The sequence below is a fragment of the Rhinatrema bivittatum genome, chromosome 5 (assembly GCF_901001135.1).
Source record: "Rhinatrema bivittatum chromosome 5, aRhiBiv1.1, whole genome shotgun sequence".
In the NCBI taxonomy this organism is placed as follows: domain Eukaryota; kingdom Metazoa; phylum Chordata; class Amphibia; order Gymnophiona; family Rhinatrematidae; genus Rhinatrema; species Rhinatrema bivittatum.
Genome location: NC_042619.1, coordinates 2,675,375 through 2,694,978, shown reverse-complemented (window position 1 = coordinate 2,694,978; position 19,604 = coordinate 2,675,375). Strand labels below are relative to the sequence as shown.

Here is a 19,604-nt window from a genome sequence, read left to right as displayed (position 1 = left end):
ATCAACTGAAGAGCAGGTCCTTGCTACTGGATCACTTCCTGCTACACCAGGGTGATGCTCTCCGACCAGGTGACCTTCCTCCTCCAAGGTTGCACTATGTTGGCTAAGCCCCAGATGGCATCCCAGCCAATTCTGGGGATGCAGTTTTAACTGGACCAGAGAGAGTTTAGCCAAGATACAAGTACCCATAACAGAGTACTTTCTGGTTGGGGGCAGAATGCATTTGTGCTTGAACTGGTGGTCCAGTGTGACCTCATATGAATGGGTCCTCAGCATAGTTCACAGAGGGTACAAATGTATTGGGTGTCCCACCAAATCATTGTCTGAGCCCATCTTGTGGGCTCATAGAAACATAGAAGTGAAGGCAGAAGAAGACCAAACGGCCCATCCAGTCTGCCCAGCAAGCTTTCACACCTATTTGTTTTCATACTTATCTGTTACTCTGACTGCTGAGGTCAGGGCCCTTATTGGTAACTTTTTGGTTCCAATTCCCTTCCACCCCCACCATCGATGCAGATAGCAGTGCTGGAGCTGCATCTAAGTGAAGTATCTATCTAATTGGTTTGGGGTAGTAACCGCCGTAATAAGCAAGCTATTCCCGTTTGTTTACCCTGCCTTTGCAATTCAGTCCTTGTTGGTTGTCTGAATATAAATCCTCTTTACTTCATCCCCCCTGTCGTTGAATCTGTGAGCTGTACTGGATTTGTATTCCAAGTGAAGTATCATGCTTAATTGATTCGGGGTAGTAACCACCATAACAAGCAAGCTACACCCATGCTTATTTGTTTACCCAGACTATGTAATTCATTCCTTGTTGGTTGATGCTGAATATAAATCATCTTTTCTTCATTCTCTCTGCTGTTGAAGCAGAGAGTTATGCTGGATGTGCATTGAAAGTGAAGTATCAGGCTTAATTGGTTTGGGGTAGTAACCGCCGTAACAAGCAAGCGACTCCCCTGCTTTTTTGTGGATGCAAATCCTTTTTTCCACATTTACTGTTGAAGCATAGAGCAATGTTGGAGTCGCATTAACTGTGTGTATGTTTATTGAATAAGGATATTAATCTCCAGGTAGTAGCTGTCATTCCTGCAAGCAAACCATCCCCTTGCCTCTTCTCTTCATTCACATCCTCTAGACTATGGATCCACAGTGTTTATCCCACGCCCCTTTGAAATCTTTCACAGTGTTGGTCTTCACCACTTCCTCCGGAAGGGCGTTCCAGGCATCCACCACCCTCTCCATGAAGAAATACTTCCTGACATTGGTTCTGAGTCTTCCTCCCTGAAGTTTTAAATTGAGACCCCTTGTACTGCTGATTTTTTTGCAACGGAAAAGGTCTATCATTGTCTTTGGATCATTAAAACATTTCAAGTATCTGAAAGTTTGAATCATATCACCCCTGCTCCTCCTTTCCTCCAGGGTATACATATTTAGCTTCTTCAATCTCTCCTCATAAGTTATTCGATGAAGACCCTCCACCTTTTTGGTCACCCTTCTCTGGACCGCCTCCATCCTGTCTCTGTCCCTTCGAAGATACGGTCTCCAGAACTGAACACAGTACTCCAGGTGAGGCCTCACCAAGGACCTGTACAAGGGGATTATCACTTCCCTTTTCTTACTCGATATTCCTCTCTCTATGCAGCCCAGCATTCTTCTGGCTTTAGCTATCGACTTGTCACATTGTTTCGCCGACTTCAGATCATTAGAGACTATCACCCCAAGGTCTCTCTCCTGCTCCGTACATATCAGCCCTTCTCCCCCATCGAATACAGTTCTTTGGGATTTCCACACCCCATGTGCATGACTCTGCACTTCTTGGCATTGAATCTCAGCTGCCATATCTTCGACCATTCTTCCAGTTTCCTTAAATCCCGTCTCATTCTCTCCACTCCTTCCGGCATGTCCACTCTGTTGCAGATCTTAGTGTCATCCGCAAAAAGACAAACTTTACTTTCTATCCTGTCCGCAATGTCGCTCACAAAGATATTGAACAGGACCGATCCCTGCGGCACTCCGCTTAACACTGCTCTCTCTTCAGAGTAAGTTCCATTTACCATCCCACATTGTCTTCTGTCCGTCAACCAGTTTGCAATCCAGGTCACCACCTCTGCACTCACTCCTAAGCTTCTCATTTTATTCACCAGTCTCCTGTGCGGAACCGTATCAAAAGCCTTGCTGAAATCCAAGTAGATGACATCGAGTGCTCTTCCTTGATCCAGTTCCTTCTATGTTTCTATGTTAGGTGTTTAAAATCATGAGAGGTCTTGAACGAGTAGATGTGAATCCGGTTATTTACTCTTTCGGATAACAGAAAGACTAGGGGGCACTCCATGAAGTTAGCATGTGGCACATTTAAAACTAATCGGAGAAAGTTCTTTTTTACTCAACGCACAATTAAACTCTGGAATTTGTTGCCAGAGGATGTGGTTAGTGCAGTTAGTATAGCTGTGTTTAAAAAAAGGATTGGATACGTTCTTGGAGGAGAAGTCCATTACCTGTTGTTAATTAAGTTGACTTAGAAAATAGCCACTGCTATTACTAGCAACGGTAACATGGAATAGACTTAGTTTTTGGGTACTTGCCAGGTTCTTATGGCCTGGATTGGCCACTGTTGGAAACAGGATGCTGGGCTTGATGGACTCTTGGTCTGACCCAGTATGGCATGTTCTTATGTTCGTACACGCTCTTGATTTAAAGGTCACCTACACTCACATCGAGATATTCCCCAGTCACCAGAAATATATTAGATTCACAGTGGGACAGCTGCACCTTCAGTATCGTATTCTGCTGTTTTGGCTTGCATCAGGCCCGCATATCTTCACAAAATGCTTAGCTGTGATGGTGGCACACTTTTGCAGGCTGGGGGTGCCCATGTTTCCGTAGCTATACAATTGGATGATCAAGAGCACATCTTGGACAGTTGCCATCGAGTTAGTGCCGGTGAGCATCCGGTTGTTGGAGTCACTTGAGTTCATCATTAATTACCCCACATCTCATCTCAGCCCGTCACCTCAACTGGAGTTTATTGGAGCTCTGTTAAACATGACTCAGGCCAGAGCCTGCCTTCCACAGCAATGGGCTGTCACCCTCATGGCCATTCTGGCAGAGATTCAAGAGAGTCAGGAGACATCAGCTTGGCACATGTTAAGGCTGTTGGACCACATGGCTGCAGCCATTCATGCCATTCCCATGGCATGACTCTGTATGCAAAGAGCCCAGTGGACCTCCAGGATAGAGAATCCCACAATAACAGAGCGAGTTGGATGCAATCTTGGAAGGTCCTGAGTGGTGGGACAATTCCAATTTGGTGCAGGCGGTTGCCTTCCAAATTCCTCCACTGCAAATTGTCCTAACTTTGGTTGCATCCAACTGGATTGAGGAGCTCATGTAGTTGAGATTCACACTCAGGGCTCTTGGTCTACCTGGGAACATTTATTTATTTATTTGACATTTTCTATACCGATCTTCATGACAAGATTCATATCAAACCGGTTTACATGCAACTAAGGGATTAACAACATAACCATCAACATTAGTAACAGATAAATTTCCTGAAGCTCCAGGCGATCTGGTACTTGCCATGGACTTTCAGAGATTGGCTGTCCAATAAAGTTGTACAGTCTGGACGGACAACCAATTAATGATGTTTTACATCAACAAGTAGGGAGGTAACATAGAGGTAACATAGTGGCAGAAAAAGACCAAAATGGTCCATCAAGTCTGAACAGCAAGCTTCCCAAGGTAGTAATTGCTGCTCCGTGCAGGTTACCCCCACATTTCTGTTAAGGTTGGTAACTGCCGCTCCGTGCAGGTTACCCCCAAGCTTTTTTATTCATTCCCATCCTCTAGCCTTTAGGGATCCACAGTGTTTATCCCACGCCCCTTTGAAATCCTTCACAGTTTGTCTTCACCACTTCCTCCAGAAGGGCATTCCAGGCATCCACCACACTCTCCATGAAAAAATATTTCCTGACATTGGTTCTAAGTCTTCCTCCCTGGAGTTTCAAATCGTGACCCCTAGTTCTACTAAATTGTTTCCAATGGAAAAGATTTGTTGTTGATCATGGATCATAAAAACCTTTCAAGTATCTGAAGGTCTGTATCATATCACCCCTGCTCCTCCATAGTATTCATATTCAGGTTCTTCAGCCTCTCCTCATAAGTCATTCGATGGAGACCACCATTTTGGTCGCCCTTCTCTGGACCGCCTCCATCCTATCTCTGTCCCTTTGGAGATACGGTCTCCAGAACTGAACACAGTACTCCAGGTGAGGCCTCACCAAGGCCCCTGTATAAGGGGATCATCACTTCCTTTCTCTTACTGGTTATTCCTCTCTATGCAGCCCAGCATTCTTCTGGCTTTAGCTATCACCTTGTCACATTGCTTTGCTGTCTTCAGATCACTAGACACTATCACCCCTAGGTCTCTCTCCTGGCTCTGTGCACATTGGCCCTTCACCACCCTCCCCCCCCCCCCCCCCACCCAAACACATATAGTTCTTTCGGATTACACAGAGCAAGAGAGGGACCCTGGAGTGTCTGGTGATCTGAAGATGGCGAAGCAATGTGACAAGGCGATAGCTAAAGCCAGAAGAATGCTGGGCTGCATAGAGAGAGGAGTAACCAGCAAGAAAAAAGAGGTGATAATCTCCTTGTTCAGGTCCTTGATGAGGCCTCAGCTGGTGTACTGTGTTGAGCTCTAAAACCTGAAAGGTTTTAATGATGCACAACCGACAAAGCTTTTCCGTTGGAAGAAAATCAGTAGAACTAGGGGTCACATAATGAAACTCCAGAGAGGACAACTCAGAACCGTCAGGAAATATTTCTTCACGGAGAGGGTGGTGGATGCCTGGAATGCCCTTCCGGAGGAAGTGGTGAAGACAAAAGCAGTGAAAGATTTCAAAGGGGCATGGGATAAACACTGTGGATCCCTAAAGGCTAGAGGATGGATGCATGGGGGGTAACTTACTACCTTTAAACAATAAGTCTTCATACTGTTGATGCAACTCCATTATTGCTTTCTGCTTTAACTGCAGGAGGAAAAGGGTAATTAGATTCTGACAGCAACCAACAAGGACGTTGAATTTTATGGTCTGGGAAAACAAGTATGGTGGTAACTTGTTAATGTGGCTGTTGCTACCCTTAACCAATAAGCCTTAAACTTGTGATGTAACTCCATCATTGCTCTCTGCTTCCACGGCAAGAGATAATGGTGAATTGGAGTCAGCAACCAACAAGAGCCCTGACTTTGATGGTTTGGGAAACTAAGTATGGGGGAGACCTGTATGGCATGGCTTATGCTACCGTAAGCTTGCTGGGCAGACTAAATGGACCATTTGGTCCTTTTCTGCTGTCATTTCTATGTTTCTGTGTTTCTATCTTAGTGCAATTGGTGCATGTTGTCATCATCATGTAGAAGGTAAGCCCCTATCTCTGTATAGCCTTTAGTTGTATGTTTCATGCAGGGTTTGCTTCCTGCAGTGTCCTGGGACCTCACCATGCTTTTGGCTCAGCTGATGAAAGTTCCTTTTGTGCCACTATGCTCTGAAGAACTTGACCTAGAATGTCGTATTTTTGGTGGTGGTCACTTCAGCACATAGAGGCCTTAGTGACTTATCCATCTTACACGAAGTATTTCAGTGATAGACTGTTCTTGTGAATGCAGCCCAAGTTCCTGTCTAAGGTTACCGACTTGATTTGATATGTATATCGAGAATGTCGGTATATAAAAACCCTAAATAAATAAATAAGGTGGTGTCTGACTTCCATCTTAACCAGTCACTTGTCCTTCCGACATTTTTCCCCAGGCATTGTTCTCACCAAGGTGAACAAACCCTGCACAAATTGGACTGCAAGAGAGCCTTAGCCTTAGCCTTCTATCCGGAGCAGACAGAAGCCAATAGACAGTCCACTCAACCTTTTGTTTCTTTTGATCAAGGCAAACTGGGGATCACCGTTGCCAGTCATTTTCTAAGTGGCTAGCAGACTGCAGCTCCTTCTGTTATGCCCAGGCGGGATTGAATCTCATGGGCCATGTCAAGGCTTACTTTGTCCGAGTCAGTGGTCCACTTGTGGTCTGACCTCGAGGAGATCTGCAGGACTGTGACATAGCGTTCTCTCCATTCAGTCACATCTCACAACTGCTTAGGCAGAGATGGCCAATCTGTCTTCCGGAACCTGTCTGATGTACAGAACCCAATTCTGTTCCCACTTAGGACCCATTTTTGTTCAGGCTACCCCCCCCCCCCACCCCCCTTCCTTTAGGGTTTCCATTTCGTGCATTTTGTTCTTAATTCTTTGTTATAAGACTGAGGGGACCCCGCTTGGACACATGGTATAATGCATGCCCGAGCATGCTCAGACGCTCAGTCAAAGTTCTAGAAACTTTGGCATAAGTTGTCCATGCCAGGCTCCTTTGAATGATGTCACCCATGTGCGAGGACTGATGTTCTGCTGTCCTTAGAGCACACCTGTTACAGGTAAGCCTCGCTGCTGTACCCACTGCCTACTTATTAGATGATACACATAGTTTGGAGTCATTTTTATATGCATGCTCTGTATTGAATTACAGCTAGGGGAGGAGTGTTTAGCTTTTACATCTCCTGTCTCAGGTTATTCTAACTTATTTGATTTGCCAGTATCCTGAAGGTACCCTCCTACAAACCATGTGCTGCTAAGCAACACTATTCTTGCCCCCATTTCTGGTTTAAAAGCTGCTCTATTTCCTTTTTAAACGTTTTCGCCAGCAGCATGCTTCCACATTGGTTAAGGTATTGCCCACTCCGTGCTGTTGCTGGAGAAGGAAAGCAGAGACTCTTCTATCAGTGGCTATGTGCTCCACTACACTTTGCACACCAGTGGTGGAGATGAAAGAACTTTTGACTAGAATAGAGGGAGGATTGTTTTCTAGAGAAATTAATGAAGAGAGGACCTGATAAGAAAGAGCAAATGTTTTCTATTCCTGTACGTACCCAGATCAGTCCAGACTCTTGAGTTTTGCCTCCCTACCAGCAGATGGAGACAGAGAAAGTTTTACTGACACTGCAAGTCTGTACCCCTTGCACCAGAAGGCAACATAGCAATTGAAGGTAGATGCATTGTTATAAAACCAACTTTTGTCCCAGTGGAAGAGGGCCAGCTCTAAAAGATCAGGATAGGAGGGTTGAAACTACCCTTAAGCAACCCTTTGAGGCTCATGCTGGCTTGCATCTCTTAGGAGATACAAGGAGGGGGTGCCAAAGGGGAATTGGTGGCAGAACCAGGATCCGCTGCCTTCACTGATGCAGCTGTGTGGCTGGGTGTGGCCGACTGCCAGAAGTGTAGCTTTCCATATAGTGCAGTGGTTCTCAACCCTGTCCTGGGGACCCCCCAGCCAGTCGGGTTTTCATGATATCCATAATGAATATGCATGAGAGAAAATTTGCATGCACTGCCTCCATAACATGCAAATTTTCTCTCATGCATATTCATTGTGGATATCATGAAAACCCGACTGGCTGGGGGGTCCCCAGGACAGGGTTGAGAACCACTGATATAGTGGCTAGGCTCTGGTTATGACTGTGTGGTTGGTTGTCAGGCACTATTTCCAAGTCTGGTCTCCTAAGGTTGTTCTTTAAGGATTCTCTTTTTTTTTCGAGAGGAAATTGGAGACTAGATGGGGCAATTCCTAGGCTCCTTGTTTGCAAGAGGACAAGATAGTGGCATTGTGTCATTTTGGTGTGGAGGGCCACCTCAGGGATTCACATCATTTTCATCCTTACAGATGAACAACTTCTCAAAAGTCTTGTCATTTTAGAAAATCTCAGTCCTTTCAGCCTGAGAAGCTTTTCAAGGATATGGGCTCCAGAGCAAGAGCAGCTCGATCTTCACATTAAAGATGTGCTGTCCCACCTACTGGACCAGGAGAATAGGCATCTATATCTCACCTTTCTCAAAGATGGGCTCAGATTGCGATGGGCCTGTGGGCTCTGGAGGTGGTAAGAGATGGCCAGATTCTAGGATTTCTCCACATTCATCCAGACACATTTATTGTTCAACGGCAGGGGGGAATGAAGAAAGGTGGATCTATATTCAGGCAACAACCAACAAGGACTGAATTACATAGTCTGGATAAACAGGCATGGGTGTAGCTTGCTTATTGTGGTGGTTAATACCCCTAACTAATTAAGCTATTTCACTTAGATGCAGTTCCTACACTGCTCTCTACATTAATGGCGGGGGTGGAAGGGAAATAGAATAAAAAAGGTTACTAAGAGCCAAGAGAAACATAAGTATATGAGAGAGAGAAAAAAAAATGCGAAACTTGCTGGGCAGACTGGATGGGCCGTTTGGTCTTCTTCTGCCATCATTTCTATGTTTCTATATGTTTCTATGTTTCATCGTGCAACTCTGTTCAAAAGGGAGTGGCAGTGGGAACTATGTTTAGGAGGTTGTTTGATTTTTGAAGGCCACAAGTCCTGTGCCAAATCACACGAAAATTCGGCACTATCCCATTTATTTTGTTGCTCCCAAAAAGGAAGGGGAATCTTTCAGCCCATCTTGAATAGGACAGGAGTCAATCAGCTGTTTCATGTGATTTATTTCATAATGGAAACGTTTTGTGTTCTGTAATAGGGATACTACAAAGAGTGGAATTTCTCAGTATATTCCCATTTGCCAGGAACACCATTTCCTATGCTTTACCATTTGGGGACTTCATTATCCATTTCAGGTCCTGTTCACCTTCATGAGTATGTAGTGGCATTTCTGCGCAAGACAGGCTTTCTGGTCCATCTGCATCTGGATGGCAAGTTGATATGGGCCACAAGTACAGAAAAGGGTCGCTTGGCATCTTACAAGAGCAGTTTACAGCCTTCTCAGCCGCTAGAGTATCTCAATGTGTTTTGCTTTGAAGCAGGGCTGGGTTTTTCTCAGTATGAGGACTTTCTACCACCAGTTCCCGGGGCCAGAGTTGTCTCAGGATGGGGGGGCATCCGTCCAGAGTGGGCTGTCCTCTGAGATCCTGACACGCCTTTATTCTGACAAAATGGCTCATTGTCTCAAAAGTCAGAACAAGCCGAGAAAAGTTCTTCCGCCTTTTGATTTGTCCTCCGGTAGCTTATGCACTATGTAAGGCTGAAACATCTTATTGCAGGCCAGGCGAACTTCCACATCCTTAGTATATTGGAGGATCTTTGAGTCCTGGTGTACCATTCTTGGCAGGCAGCCTACTCAGAGTACGGTGTCATATTTTGACTTTTCTGCAGGACGGTTTGGTCAAGGATCTGGCCCTTAACACTCTTAAAGTACAGATAGCTTTGAGCTGTTTCTGAAATATGATACAGGGTTGTTCTCTGTCCACTCATCTGGATGTCGTATGTTTTCTTCGAGGGGGCGAAGAATTTGTGTCCTTCGATGAGGAAGACTTGTCCATCCTAGAATCTTAATCTGGTGCTTAGAGGAAAGTGTGAGGCTCTGTTTCAACCACTGAGGAGGGCAACCGTAAAGGACTTGATTCTTAAGATGGTTTTCCTGGTATTTGGATTTTAAGAAGGCATTTTTTTTAAACGCCTTCCCTCATGAGAGACTACTAAGAAAACTAAAAAGTCATGGGATAGGAGGCGATGTCCTTTTGTGGATTACAAACTGGTTAAAATACAGGAAACAGAATAGGATTAAATGGTCAATTTTCTCAGTGGAAAAGGGTAAACAGTGGAGTGCCTCAGGGATCTGTACTTGGACCGATGCTTTTCAATATATTTATAAATGTTCTGGAAAGGAATAAGAAAAGTGAAGTGATCAAATTTGCAGATGATACAAAATTATTCAGAGTAGTTAAATCACAAGCGGATTGTGATAAATTGCAGGAGGACCTTACGAGACTGGAAGATTGGGCATCCAAATGGCAGATGAAATTTAATGTGGATAAGTGCAAGGTGATGCATATAGGGAAAAATAACCCATGCTGTAGTTACACGATGTTAGGTTCCATATTAGGAGATACCACCCAGGAAAAGATCTAGGCGTAATAGTGGATAATACATTGAAATCGTCGGCGCAGTGTGCTGCAGCAGTCAAAAAAGCAAACAGAATGTTGGGAATTATTAGAAAGGGAATGGTGAATAAAACGGAAAATGTCATAATGCCTCTATATCGCTCCATGGTGAGACCGCACCTTGAAAACTGTGTACAATTCTGGTCGCCGCATCTCAAAAAACATATAGTTGTGATGGAGAAGGTACAGAGAAGGGCTACCAAAATGATAAAGGGGATGGAACAGCTCCCCTATCAGGAAAGGCTAATTTGTGGTGTAAAGATCTGTCTTGAAGGATGAAGTGGAAAATGTTTAGGGAATATTAGGACTTTAAAACTTAAAGAAGTTTGGTTAAGAGTGGGAACTTTTGTTTGACTTGAAGGCCCCGGATGATGTGGGAGTGGTTAGGCTCGTGATGAAGATGGAACGTTGAGTTTCCGTATGGGGTTAAATTCTACAGTACAGCCGCGGCGTTTTAGGCCTCCTGCTGAAGAATTGAGGTAGTCGGGAATGGCGCCATGAGTATGTGAAGGCGGTGTGTTTGAGAAATAGAAATGGGTAAGCTCTGTGCGGTGGGTTTTCTTTCTCTTTGAAAAGTGAATTAAGATGTAGAATGTCTTGAAGAGTTGACTTGAGATTTTTTTAATCTGTTGAGGTAGTGAATTATGTGTTAGAATGTGGATGTGAAAAGGAGAGAATTCAGAAATTTGAAACTGACAGTGAGTAACATCTATCCTTAGGAAAATGATACTTGATGTAAGTAGGCTGATTTGTTCTGGTTATAAGAAGTGGGGATTATGAGGGTGTATGAATTAGATAACTTATGATGTGTAATATGTTTATATTTTGAAGATGTCAATAATGTTAATGAAGCCAGTGGGCTGGTGAAACATCAAGGCCTCCATGTTGGAGTGTGTCAGCGTGGGAAGATCTGCTAGACAGCTGCGTGAGCAGAAACATTTGTGAGAATGAGTGGGAGTGATTACAAAGTTTTTCAAATTTCAGTATACAGCTAAAGAACATGGACATTTGGGAATTTACTGGGATGTGATGGGTATAGTTTTGCTGTTAGAAACACTCTCTGGAAAATATATGCTGAAGTGGGAATTTTTTCTAAACACGTGTGTGTTCACAAGGAGTTTGTAGGAACTATTTGTGAGGTGATTTTAAATGTATGGTTGTGAAGGAATGAAATAAAAAAGAAAATAGAATCTGTAGGTATCTTCATAGTTGATTATATATATATATAGAGAGAGAGATTGAGAGCTCACTGGACAGGTGGTCAGGTGACCTTTTCAGCAGAGGCTCAGCAGGTATCTCCTTGGGAGATTTGCAGGGCGGCTACTTGGAAATTGCACACTTTGGTCAGACACTATCGCTTCGGCTTCCATGAACTTTGGTGAGAGTGTTTTGCGAGTGGGATTCTCCAGGTCCTACCCTGTTAAGGGGAGCTTGGGTACATCCCAGGAGTCTGGACTGATCTGGGTGCATACAGGGAAAGGGAAATTGGTTCTTACTGCTAATTTTCATTCTTGTAGTACCACAGATCACCCATTGAGGAAGGACAGTCCACTCATACTGGTGATGAATTGTTTATAATGCAATGTGGGGAGGGATCCAGAACTATTTCCCTTTGGTTTCTTGGACTGAATGTCAATATTTTTGTGAATTCACCGCCCACCTGCTTGTTGTAGGAGTTTGGGTTCAGGATTCTTAGTGTTGTTTTGGGAGTTTTCCTGGCTTGGGTATAGCTCAATACTGAAGGACTGCAGGTAGCACACTGGGTTAAGTACAGTGTTGGTGAAACTCTTTCTGTCTTCATAAGCCTGCAGGGAGGCAAAACCCAGGAGTCTGGACTCATCTGTGGTATTATAGGAAGGAAAATTAGCAGGTGAGAGCCATTTTTCCTATTTATAACATCTCTGCCCATGCCAGCATATGTTGTTTTGAAAGGCTATTTCTTGCCCTGCTGAGGGTTAAAGAGCCAATATCGAGCCCTTTGCTAAAGATTCTCTCCTGAGCCCTTTTGACCAGTCTCCGGCCATTCTTCCCATGCAGGGTTGTGAGTGGTTCCCGGGATGCTACACTCCGGCTCTGGGATATTGAGACAGGACAGTGCCTCCATGTCCTAATGGGTCACGTGGCTGCAGTGCGCTGTGTACAATACGATGGAAAGAAAGTGGTGAGCGGTGCATACGATTACACAGTAAAAGTGTGGGACCCCGAGACGGAAACCTGTATCCACACGTTGCAAGGACACACCAACCGGGTCTACTCTCTACAGGTAAGTGTGCCTCGTTCCGCCTGCTAGAGCTGAGGAGGATATTGAGAACAAAGGTTTGAGGAGGTAGAGTGAGATGATGCATGATAAGAACATAGGAGACAGAGTTACGATATGAGAGGATTAAGGCTAAGGTCAAAGAGGACGGAGCTGTGACGTGGTTGAGTGAGGCCGTAGAAGACAGAGATAAGAGGTAGTAAGGTGAAAAAGGGTCATGGGCTAAGATCAGAGGTGATAAAATTGATGATAGGCATACAGTATGTGTTGGGGGCATCAACAAATGGCAGCGGAGAAAAAAAAAAGTTGGAGGCAGTCCTGATAGAAGCTACCAAAGCATGCAGGGTCTGCAGCAAAAGCCCGCGAGGTGAGACTTAAGAACGTAAATGTGTCTACTCTGGAGGAGAGGCGAGAACTGTGAATACAGCCTTCAGAGAGAAGGAGCTGATGGTGGGCCCGGGCCCGTGGAATGCTGGGAGGAATAGATAATCAGGTTCTTGCCACAGGAGGACCAGGGGCCGGGTGGGACAGCAGCAGTCTCAGCCCCCGCTGTTGATTGGTAATCTAGTGCCTCAGGCTGCTTCCTCTTCTCCCGCTTCTGGGCCAGTGGTCAGACTTTTCACCACACTGGCTCCAGGGGACACGGAAGCAGCCCACCGTGCCATTGCTGCTGTTTTCAGATTACCAAGTCTGGATCGGGATCCTGTAGGGACTTCTTGCACTGGCCAAAGGATTGGCTGAAGTTCAAAAGAGAGGGGGGGGAAGGTTTGGCGGAAGAAGAAGAAGGGCAGTTGGAAAGAGAGGCTCAGGAATGAGGAGGAAGTATTTGAGGAGTGAATGAGGGGACGGGGGAGTGTGTGTGTGGGCTGTGGGAGGGGTATGATCTGAGGTGATGTGGAGTGACTGAGGGGATCAGCAGGCTCAGGAAATTAGTGAGGGGGACTGAGTGAGAGAATTGGGGAAGGGTGTGTATAACTAAGGGGCTGAGTGGGGAGAATGGGTGAGAGTCGATCATTGATACCCCGTCTTACTTTTCCCCCATCCCTTCCGTCTCCTATTCCTCTACCCCTCCTCCATGTTCAAGCTAGCCTACCCCTGATACCTACCATCACCCATAGAAATCCACCCCCTACCATTAACGTTATTAACTGCTCTCTACACGTGCCTTGTCTCCAAGCTTTACTACTTTACATATATATTATGTCAACAGCCATCTACCCTCTAGGTTTAATGAGATATAACACACTACAAACACACCTTGTTACCAAACGTTCAATCAAACATTGTATATAGTATCCAATATATATATGCTTAAATCAAGTTATGTTCGCTCCTCTTTTTCTCTGTATACCATGTAACTTAATTGTTCAATGTATTTCTATCATTGTTACACGTTCTATGTAAACCGATACGATGTGCATACGGTTATCGGTATATGAAAACACTTAAATAAATAAATGTTCTCCTCCCCCTCAAGCACTGGGCATTTAAATCTCTCCTCCCAAAATAAATTTCACAAACATACAAGAAATATCAGAAAATGAGACAAATTACAAATAAGAAATATTTTATATAATTATCTATTTACATTTATGCAAAAGTGCCACAATTGCTATAAAATTGACCTTGAGTTTTCACAGGAAAACTGGTGCTTGGTTATGGAACAAAGCTCAAAGGGTCATAGCCCCAGAAACAGCATCAGAAATGAATGCATATAATTAACTCCAGCGAGAGATGGTAGAGTCAGAAACAGTAACAGAATTCAAGAGAAGCTCACTCAAGCACAGAGGAGCCTTAGCTGTGGGGGAGTGAGGGGTAAAGCCTGGGGTAAGCACAGAGGATCCTTAGCTGTGAGGGAGTGAGGGGTAAAGCCTGGGGTAAGCACAGAGGATCCTTAGCTGTGGGGGAGTGAGGGGTAAAGCCTGGGGTAAGCACAGAGGATCCTTAGCTGTGGGGGAGTGAGGGGTAAAGCCTGGGGTAAGCACAGAGGATCCTTAGCTGTGGGGGAGTGAGGGGTAAAGCCTGGGGTAAGCACAGAGGATCCTTAGCTGTGGGGGAGTGAGGGGTAAAGCCTGGGATAAGCACAGAGGATCCTTAGCTGTGAGGGAGTGAGGGGTAAAGCCTGGGATAAGCACAGAGGATCCTTAGCTGTGAGGGAGTGAGAGGTAAAGCCTGGGATAAGCACAGAGGATCCTTAGCTGTGAGGGAGTGAGGGGTAAAGCCTGGGATAAGCACAGAGGATCCTTAGCTGTGAGGGAGTGAGGGGTAAAGCCTGGGATAAGCACAGAGGATCCTTAGCTGTGAGGGAGTGAGAGGTAAAGCCTGGGATAAGCACAGAGGATCCTTAGCTGTGGGGGAGTGAGAGGTAAAGCCTGGGATAAGCACAGAGGATCCTTAGCTGTGGGGGAGTGAGGGGTAAAGCCTGGGATAAGCACAGAGGATCCTTAGCTGTGGGGGAGTGAGAGGTAAAGCCTGGGATAAGCACAGAGGATCCTTAGCTGTGAGGGAGTGAGGGATAAAGCCTGGGATAAGCACAGAGGATCCTTAGCTGTGAGGGAGTGAGGGGTAAAGCCTGGGATAAGCACAGAGGATCCTTAGCTGTGAGGGAGTGAGGGGTAAAGCCTGGGATAACCACAGAGGATCCTTAGCTGTGAGGGAGTGAGGGGTAAAGCCTGGGATAAGCACAGAGGATCCTTAGCTGTGAGGGAGTGAGGGGTAAAGCCTGGGATAAGCACAGAGGATCCTTAGCTGTGAGGGAGTGAGGGGTAAAGCCTGGGATAACCACAGAGGATCCTTAGCTGTGGGGGAGTGAGGGGTAAAGCCTGGGATAAGCACAGAGGATCCTTAGCTGTGAGGGGTAAAGCCTGGGATAAGCACAGAGGATCCTTAGCTGTGGGGGAGTGAGAGGTAAAGCCTGGGATAAGCACAGAGGATCCTTAGCTGTGAGGGAGTGAGGGGTAAAGCCTGGGATAAGCACAGAGGATCCTTAGCTGTGAGGGAGTGAGAGGTAAAGCCTGGGATAAGCACAGAGGATCCTTAGCTGTGGGAGAGTGAGGGGTAAAGCCTGGGATAAGCACAGAGGATCCTTAGCTGTGGGAGAGTGAGGGGTAAAGCCTGGGATAAGCACAGAGGATCCTTAGCTGTGAGGGAGTGAGGGGTAAAGCCTGGGATAAGCACAGAGGATCCTTAGCTGTGGGGGAGTGAGAGGTAAAGCCTGGGATAAGCACAGAGGATCCTTAGCTGTGAGGGAGTGAGGGGTAAAGCCTGGGATAAGCACAGAGGATCCTTAGCTGTGAGGGAGTGAGAGGTAAAGCCTGGGATAAGCACAGAGGATCCTTAGCTGTGGGAGAGTGAGGGGTAAAGCCTGGGATAAGCACAGAGGATCCTTAGCTGTGGGGGAGTGAGGGGTAAAGCCTGGGATAAGCACAGAGGATCCTTAGCTGTGAGGGAGTGAGAGGTAAAGCCTGGGATAAGCACAGAGGATCCTTAGCTGTGAGGGAGTGAGGGGTAAAGCCTGGGATAAGCACAGAGGATCCTTAGCTGTGGGGGAGTGAGAGGTAAAGCCTGGGATAAGCACAGAGGATCCTTAGCTGTGGGAGAGTGAGGGGTAAAGCACTGAGGATCCTTAGCTGTGGGGGAACTGAATGGGGAATCAGAACAGCAAAAGCCTTTGGTATTTGAAGAAAAGGAAACACAGTTCAATATGTGTGCATTCTGTCATGGGCATACAGCCCTCTCAAGCACATCCAGTTAAACTTATACCATTTAATATCCATATCCTTTCTGCTAGGTTATAAATAGGGACCCGAAAACAAAAAAATGGTTAGTATAACCAATGCATCAAATATAATCAGAACAGTTTCTTTTTTTTTTTTTTTTAATTATTTGTTTATTGAATATTTTCACTTCAATATACACAAACAGAATCACGGAACCAAAGAAACAATATTAGACTTCACAATATAATTATAAGAAAAACACACCAAGTTCCATAATAAATTCAGTCATGACAAGAAATAATAACAGGTAAATCAAGAATATGGAGAGACTTAGAAACCTCCTAAGAGCAGTATCTTTTAAAGAAAACATAATATTCAATTTTTTTTTTTGTCCTATCTCCCTCCCATCTCTTAATACCAGTCTTAATAGAGGCTTCTAGGCTAGGGAGTCCAAATAGGATTTCAACTGAGCCGGTTGATTAAAGATATATTTCCTCTCTTGATATGAGGCAACGCAGCGACAGGGAAATCTCAATATAAATTTAAGCCCTTTTTGTTGGGACAACCCTTTCAGTGTTAAAAATTCCTTTCTCCTAATCTGTGTCTCCCTTGAAATATCGGGGAAAATTCTTATATTTTGCCCATAGAACTTACTATTCTGTTTTCTAAAATAAAATCTCATTAAAGATTCTTTTTCAGATAGGAAGGAAAGTTGTACAATAAGGGTAGCTCTTAAGTTTATATTCATTTCAAAGGATTTCTCCAATAAGTCTGACAAATTTAAATTTTCCTGAGCTTCATTTTCCTGATTCAATTTATCAGTTCTCTGATTCTGTGATATGTAATAGATCTTATCAATTACTGGTAAAGTTTCATTACTATAACCCAATATATTTATTAGATAACTTTTAAACAAGTCATGTGCCGAAATTAGATGTGTTCTAGGAAAATTGAGTATCCTTAAATTATTTTGTCTTATCTGATTTTCTATCATTTCCAACTTATTGCTATAGATTTTCTCAGATTTAATTAAGTTGAATTGAACCTTGTCCAATTCCTTCACCTTTTCCTCAACCTTATCGATTTTATTCTGAAACATCATGTTTTTATTTAATACTTCTTTCATAGTATTAGCAATATTATTAATAGATTTCTGTAATGTCACTAACATTGTCCCAATTTCTTCAAGTGAAAATCCTCTTGAGGTAATTACCATAACTTCAGTTATTCCTCCCATTTGGATATCCCCAATTCCTTCCTCTATTAGTGCCGATCCAGCAATAGTTTGATGAGTTGGAGTCCCATTCCTTTCCTTAAAGTCCATTTCTGGAACATTCAAAGAGGTGTTTGTACTCCCCTCAGTATCTTGCACAATGGCAGTTGTAAAGTCTAATTTTATTTTGCGGTCTTCTAAATAGGAGATCCCGTCTTTATTGCCAGATGGTGGGTCGGGTGTTTCTGGGGCTCCAGGGGTTAATGATATATCCTGGGTCAGAAGGACCGCTCCCTGGTCTTGGTCGGTTCCTTCAGCGACACCTCCTGGAGTTTCTATGGGAGTTTTTGTGAAGCAATCCTTAATTTTAGGTTGATTATCTGACACTGGTGTTGAAGACAAATCCCGTAGCCTAGCCTTCCTCTTTGTGTGTGGCATAACACAAGAGGAACGCTTAACCACGGGCAAGATACAATCCTAAATTGAGGAAAAAAGTCTTTGACTTACGTCTGGAAGAAGCTGTTATTTGGAGTCTTCACCACGGACAAATTTCTTAGTTTCGTCTCTCACATATACTTGTGGCTGCAGTGTCGTCAAAAATCAATCAGAGCTCCTAGCAAGGCCAAGCACGCCGAGCTAAGCCGAGCAAAGCCACGTGCCGGCGGCTGCGGTGCGCCGGTACTACGCCGTTCTTATGGGCGTGAGCCCGGCTCCACCCCCGACGTTCTGACCTCACGAACAGCTGTGTTTGAGAAAATTCTGCTCCGGTCTCCTCCGGTTAAAGGAAATGTAGTTACTGCAGCTCAGAGCTCCAAAAGCGCCGATCTTATGGGCTTAAACAAGTCAGGAAAAGTTGCAGGTAATTTACCTCCGGTCTCCTCCGGTAAAATGAGGAAATGGCACTGCAGCCAATCAGAACAGTTTCTGATAGTAGACGGAATACAAATTCTGTAAATCACAAAGCGAAGGGAAATGCAAAGAGATCTTCACTGAATCATCATATTAAAAAGTATTTTTTTACAATTCTAGCATTTGCAAACCCATGAACATTTCTGTTCTCATTTAAATAAATTACCACAGATGTCTTAAATCAAATATACAGATCAACCTAACCGTTTAAACATCACGAAACAAAAAGTAACAAAATATTGAAAATACTATTAAAAAAAACTTTCCAACAGAACCATATCCGAAAAAAAAAAATGCACCTTACAGTGTTCCAGCTGAAAATTGCAATGACCAAAAACAAATTCTTGTATTCGTGATATATTATAAATCTATCATTCGGTCAACGGGAGGACTTGCAGCTGATTACGGTAAGCCCATGTATCCTAAAATACTGAACAGTACCCTCCAAGTAAAGCATTTATAGTTCTTGAAGCATTTACAAAGAACTTGAGAGCAAAGATGAAAAAAAGTCCACAAGATGCTGTATATCTGAAGAAAAATGTAAGTCCTCAAATATTGTATAATACCCAACATGGTTTGCCGATCCATGGCTTCCTCAGGGACTTCTTGTCAAAATGCAGCAGCTTATATATATATTTATGGGATCCACATTACCGTTGTGTGAATCCCATAAATTCATCATTAAAATAAAATAAACATACGCAAACCTAAAGACAAAGCACAACTCCCACATCAGATATAATTGTGAAAACAATTTATGCCAACAGGTTAGCAGTTCCGTCGCATTTAAGATTTCATCACTATTTCAAAAGAATTTAAATTTTAGCCCCGGGTGTCACCATTTGGGTAAGTATAGCAGTAAACTCAGTGTTAAGCACCATCTTAAATACTAATGTCATGGTTTCCAGTGCAGCCTATTAGGTCCCTTCATTTACAGAAATATTCCATAGACAACCAATCAAAAGCATTCAAAGTGTTGCGGGAGCGCTAGGGAGTGGTCCCGATTCTAGGGAGAAGTGTGCCCTTGGACAATGGCGCGACTGCAGAGAGGAGCTCCATGGAAGCATCGAGGCAGGCAAGACATGTCCAAGCATGGGCGGAACAGGCTGACGACCAGAGCCCTAACCTCTGCCGAATCTGCACACACTGGAAGAGACCCAGCAACGCAATGCTGGTCTCTGGGGTAGCCCTCCGGCCACTCGATAGCCCTTTCAGACCTGGCACTAGGGAGCGGCAGATGCGACAGGACGGACAGAGGTCGAGGACAGGTGATGGTACTGGAACTTTGGAACAAGACTAAAACTCGAGACTTGGACAAGGCTTGAAGACTTGAACAAGATGAGGAAACTTGGAACTTAGATGAGACAAGGACCCTTGGAACTTGGACCTTGGTAAAAATTTGTAACCTATCATTAAAATCATCCATTATACCTGAAGACTGGAGGGTGGCTAATGTAACCCCAATATTTAAAA

General features: G+C 44.4%; 1 protein-coding gene across 3 annotated transcripts in view; it reads left to right on the top strand.

Moving 5' to 3' along the window:
- The window catches only part of LOC115091734 (F-box/WD repeat-containing protein 7-like), a 137,822-nt gene that overhangs the window by 97,963 nt on the left and 20,255 nt on the right, over nucleotides 1-19,604 (top strand). For all 3 annotated transcript variants that reach the window (XM_029601898.1, XM_029601897.1, XM_029601899.1), the window contains one exon: nucleotides 12,071-12,296. In XM_029601898.1, the coding sequence (XP_029457758.1) occupies nucleotides 12,071-12,296 (226 nt within the window). The remainder of the gene's footprint in view (nucleotides 1-12,070; nucleotides 12,297-19,604) is intronic.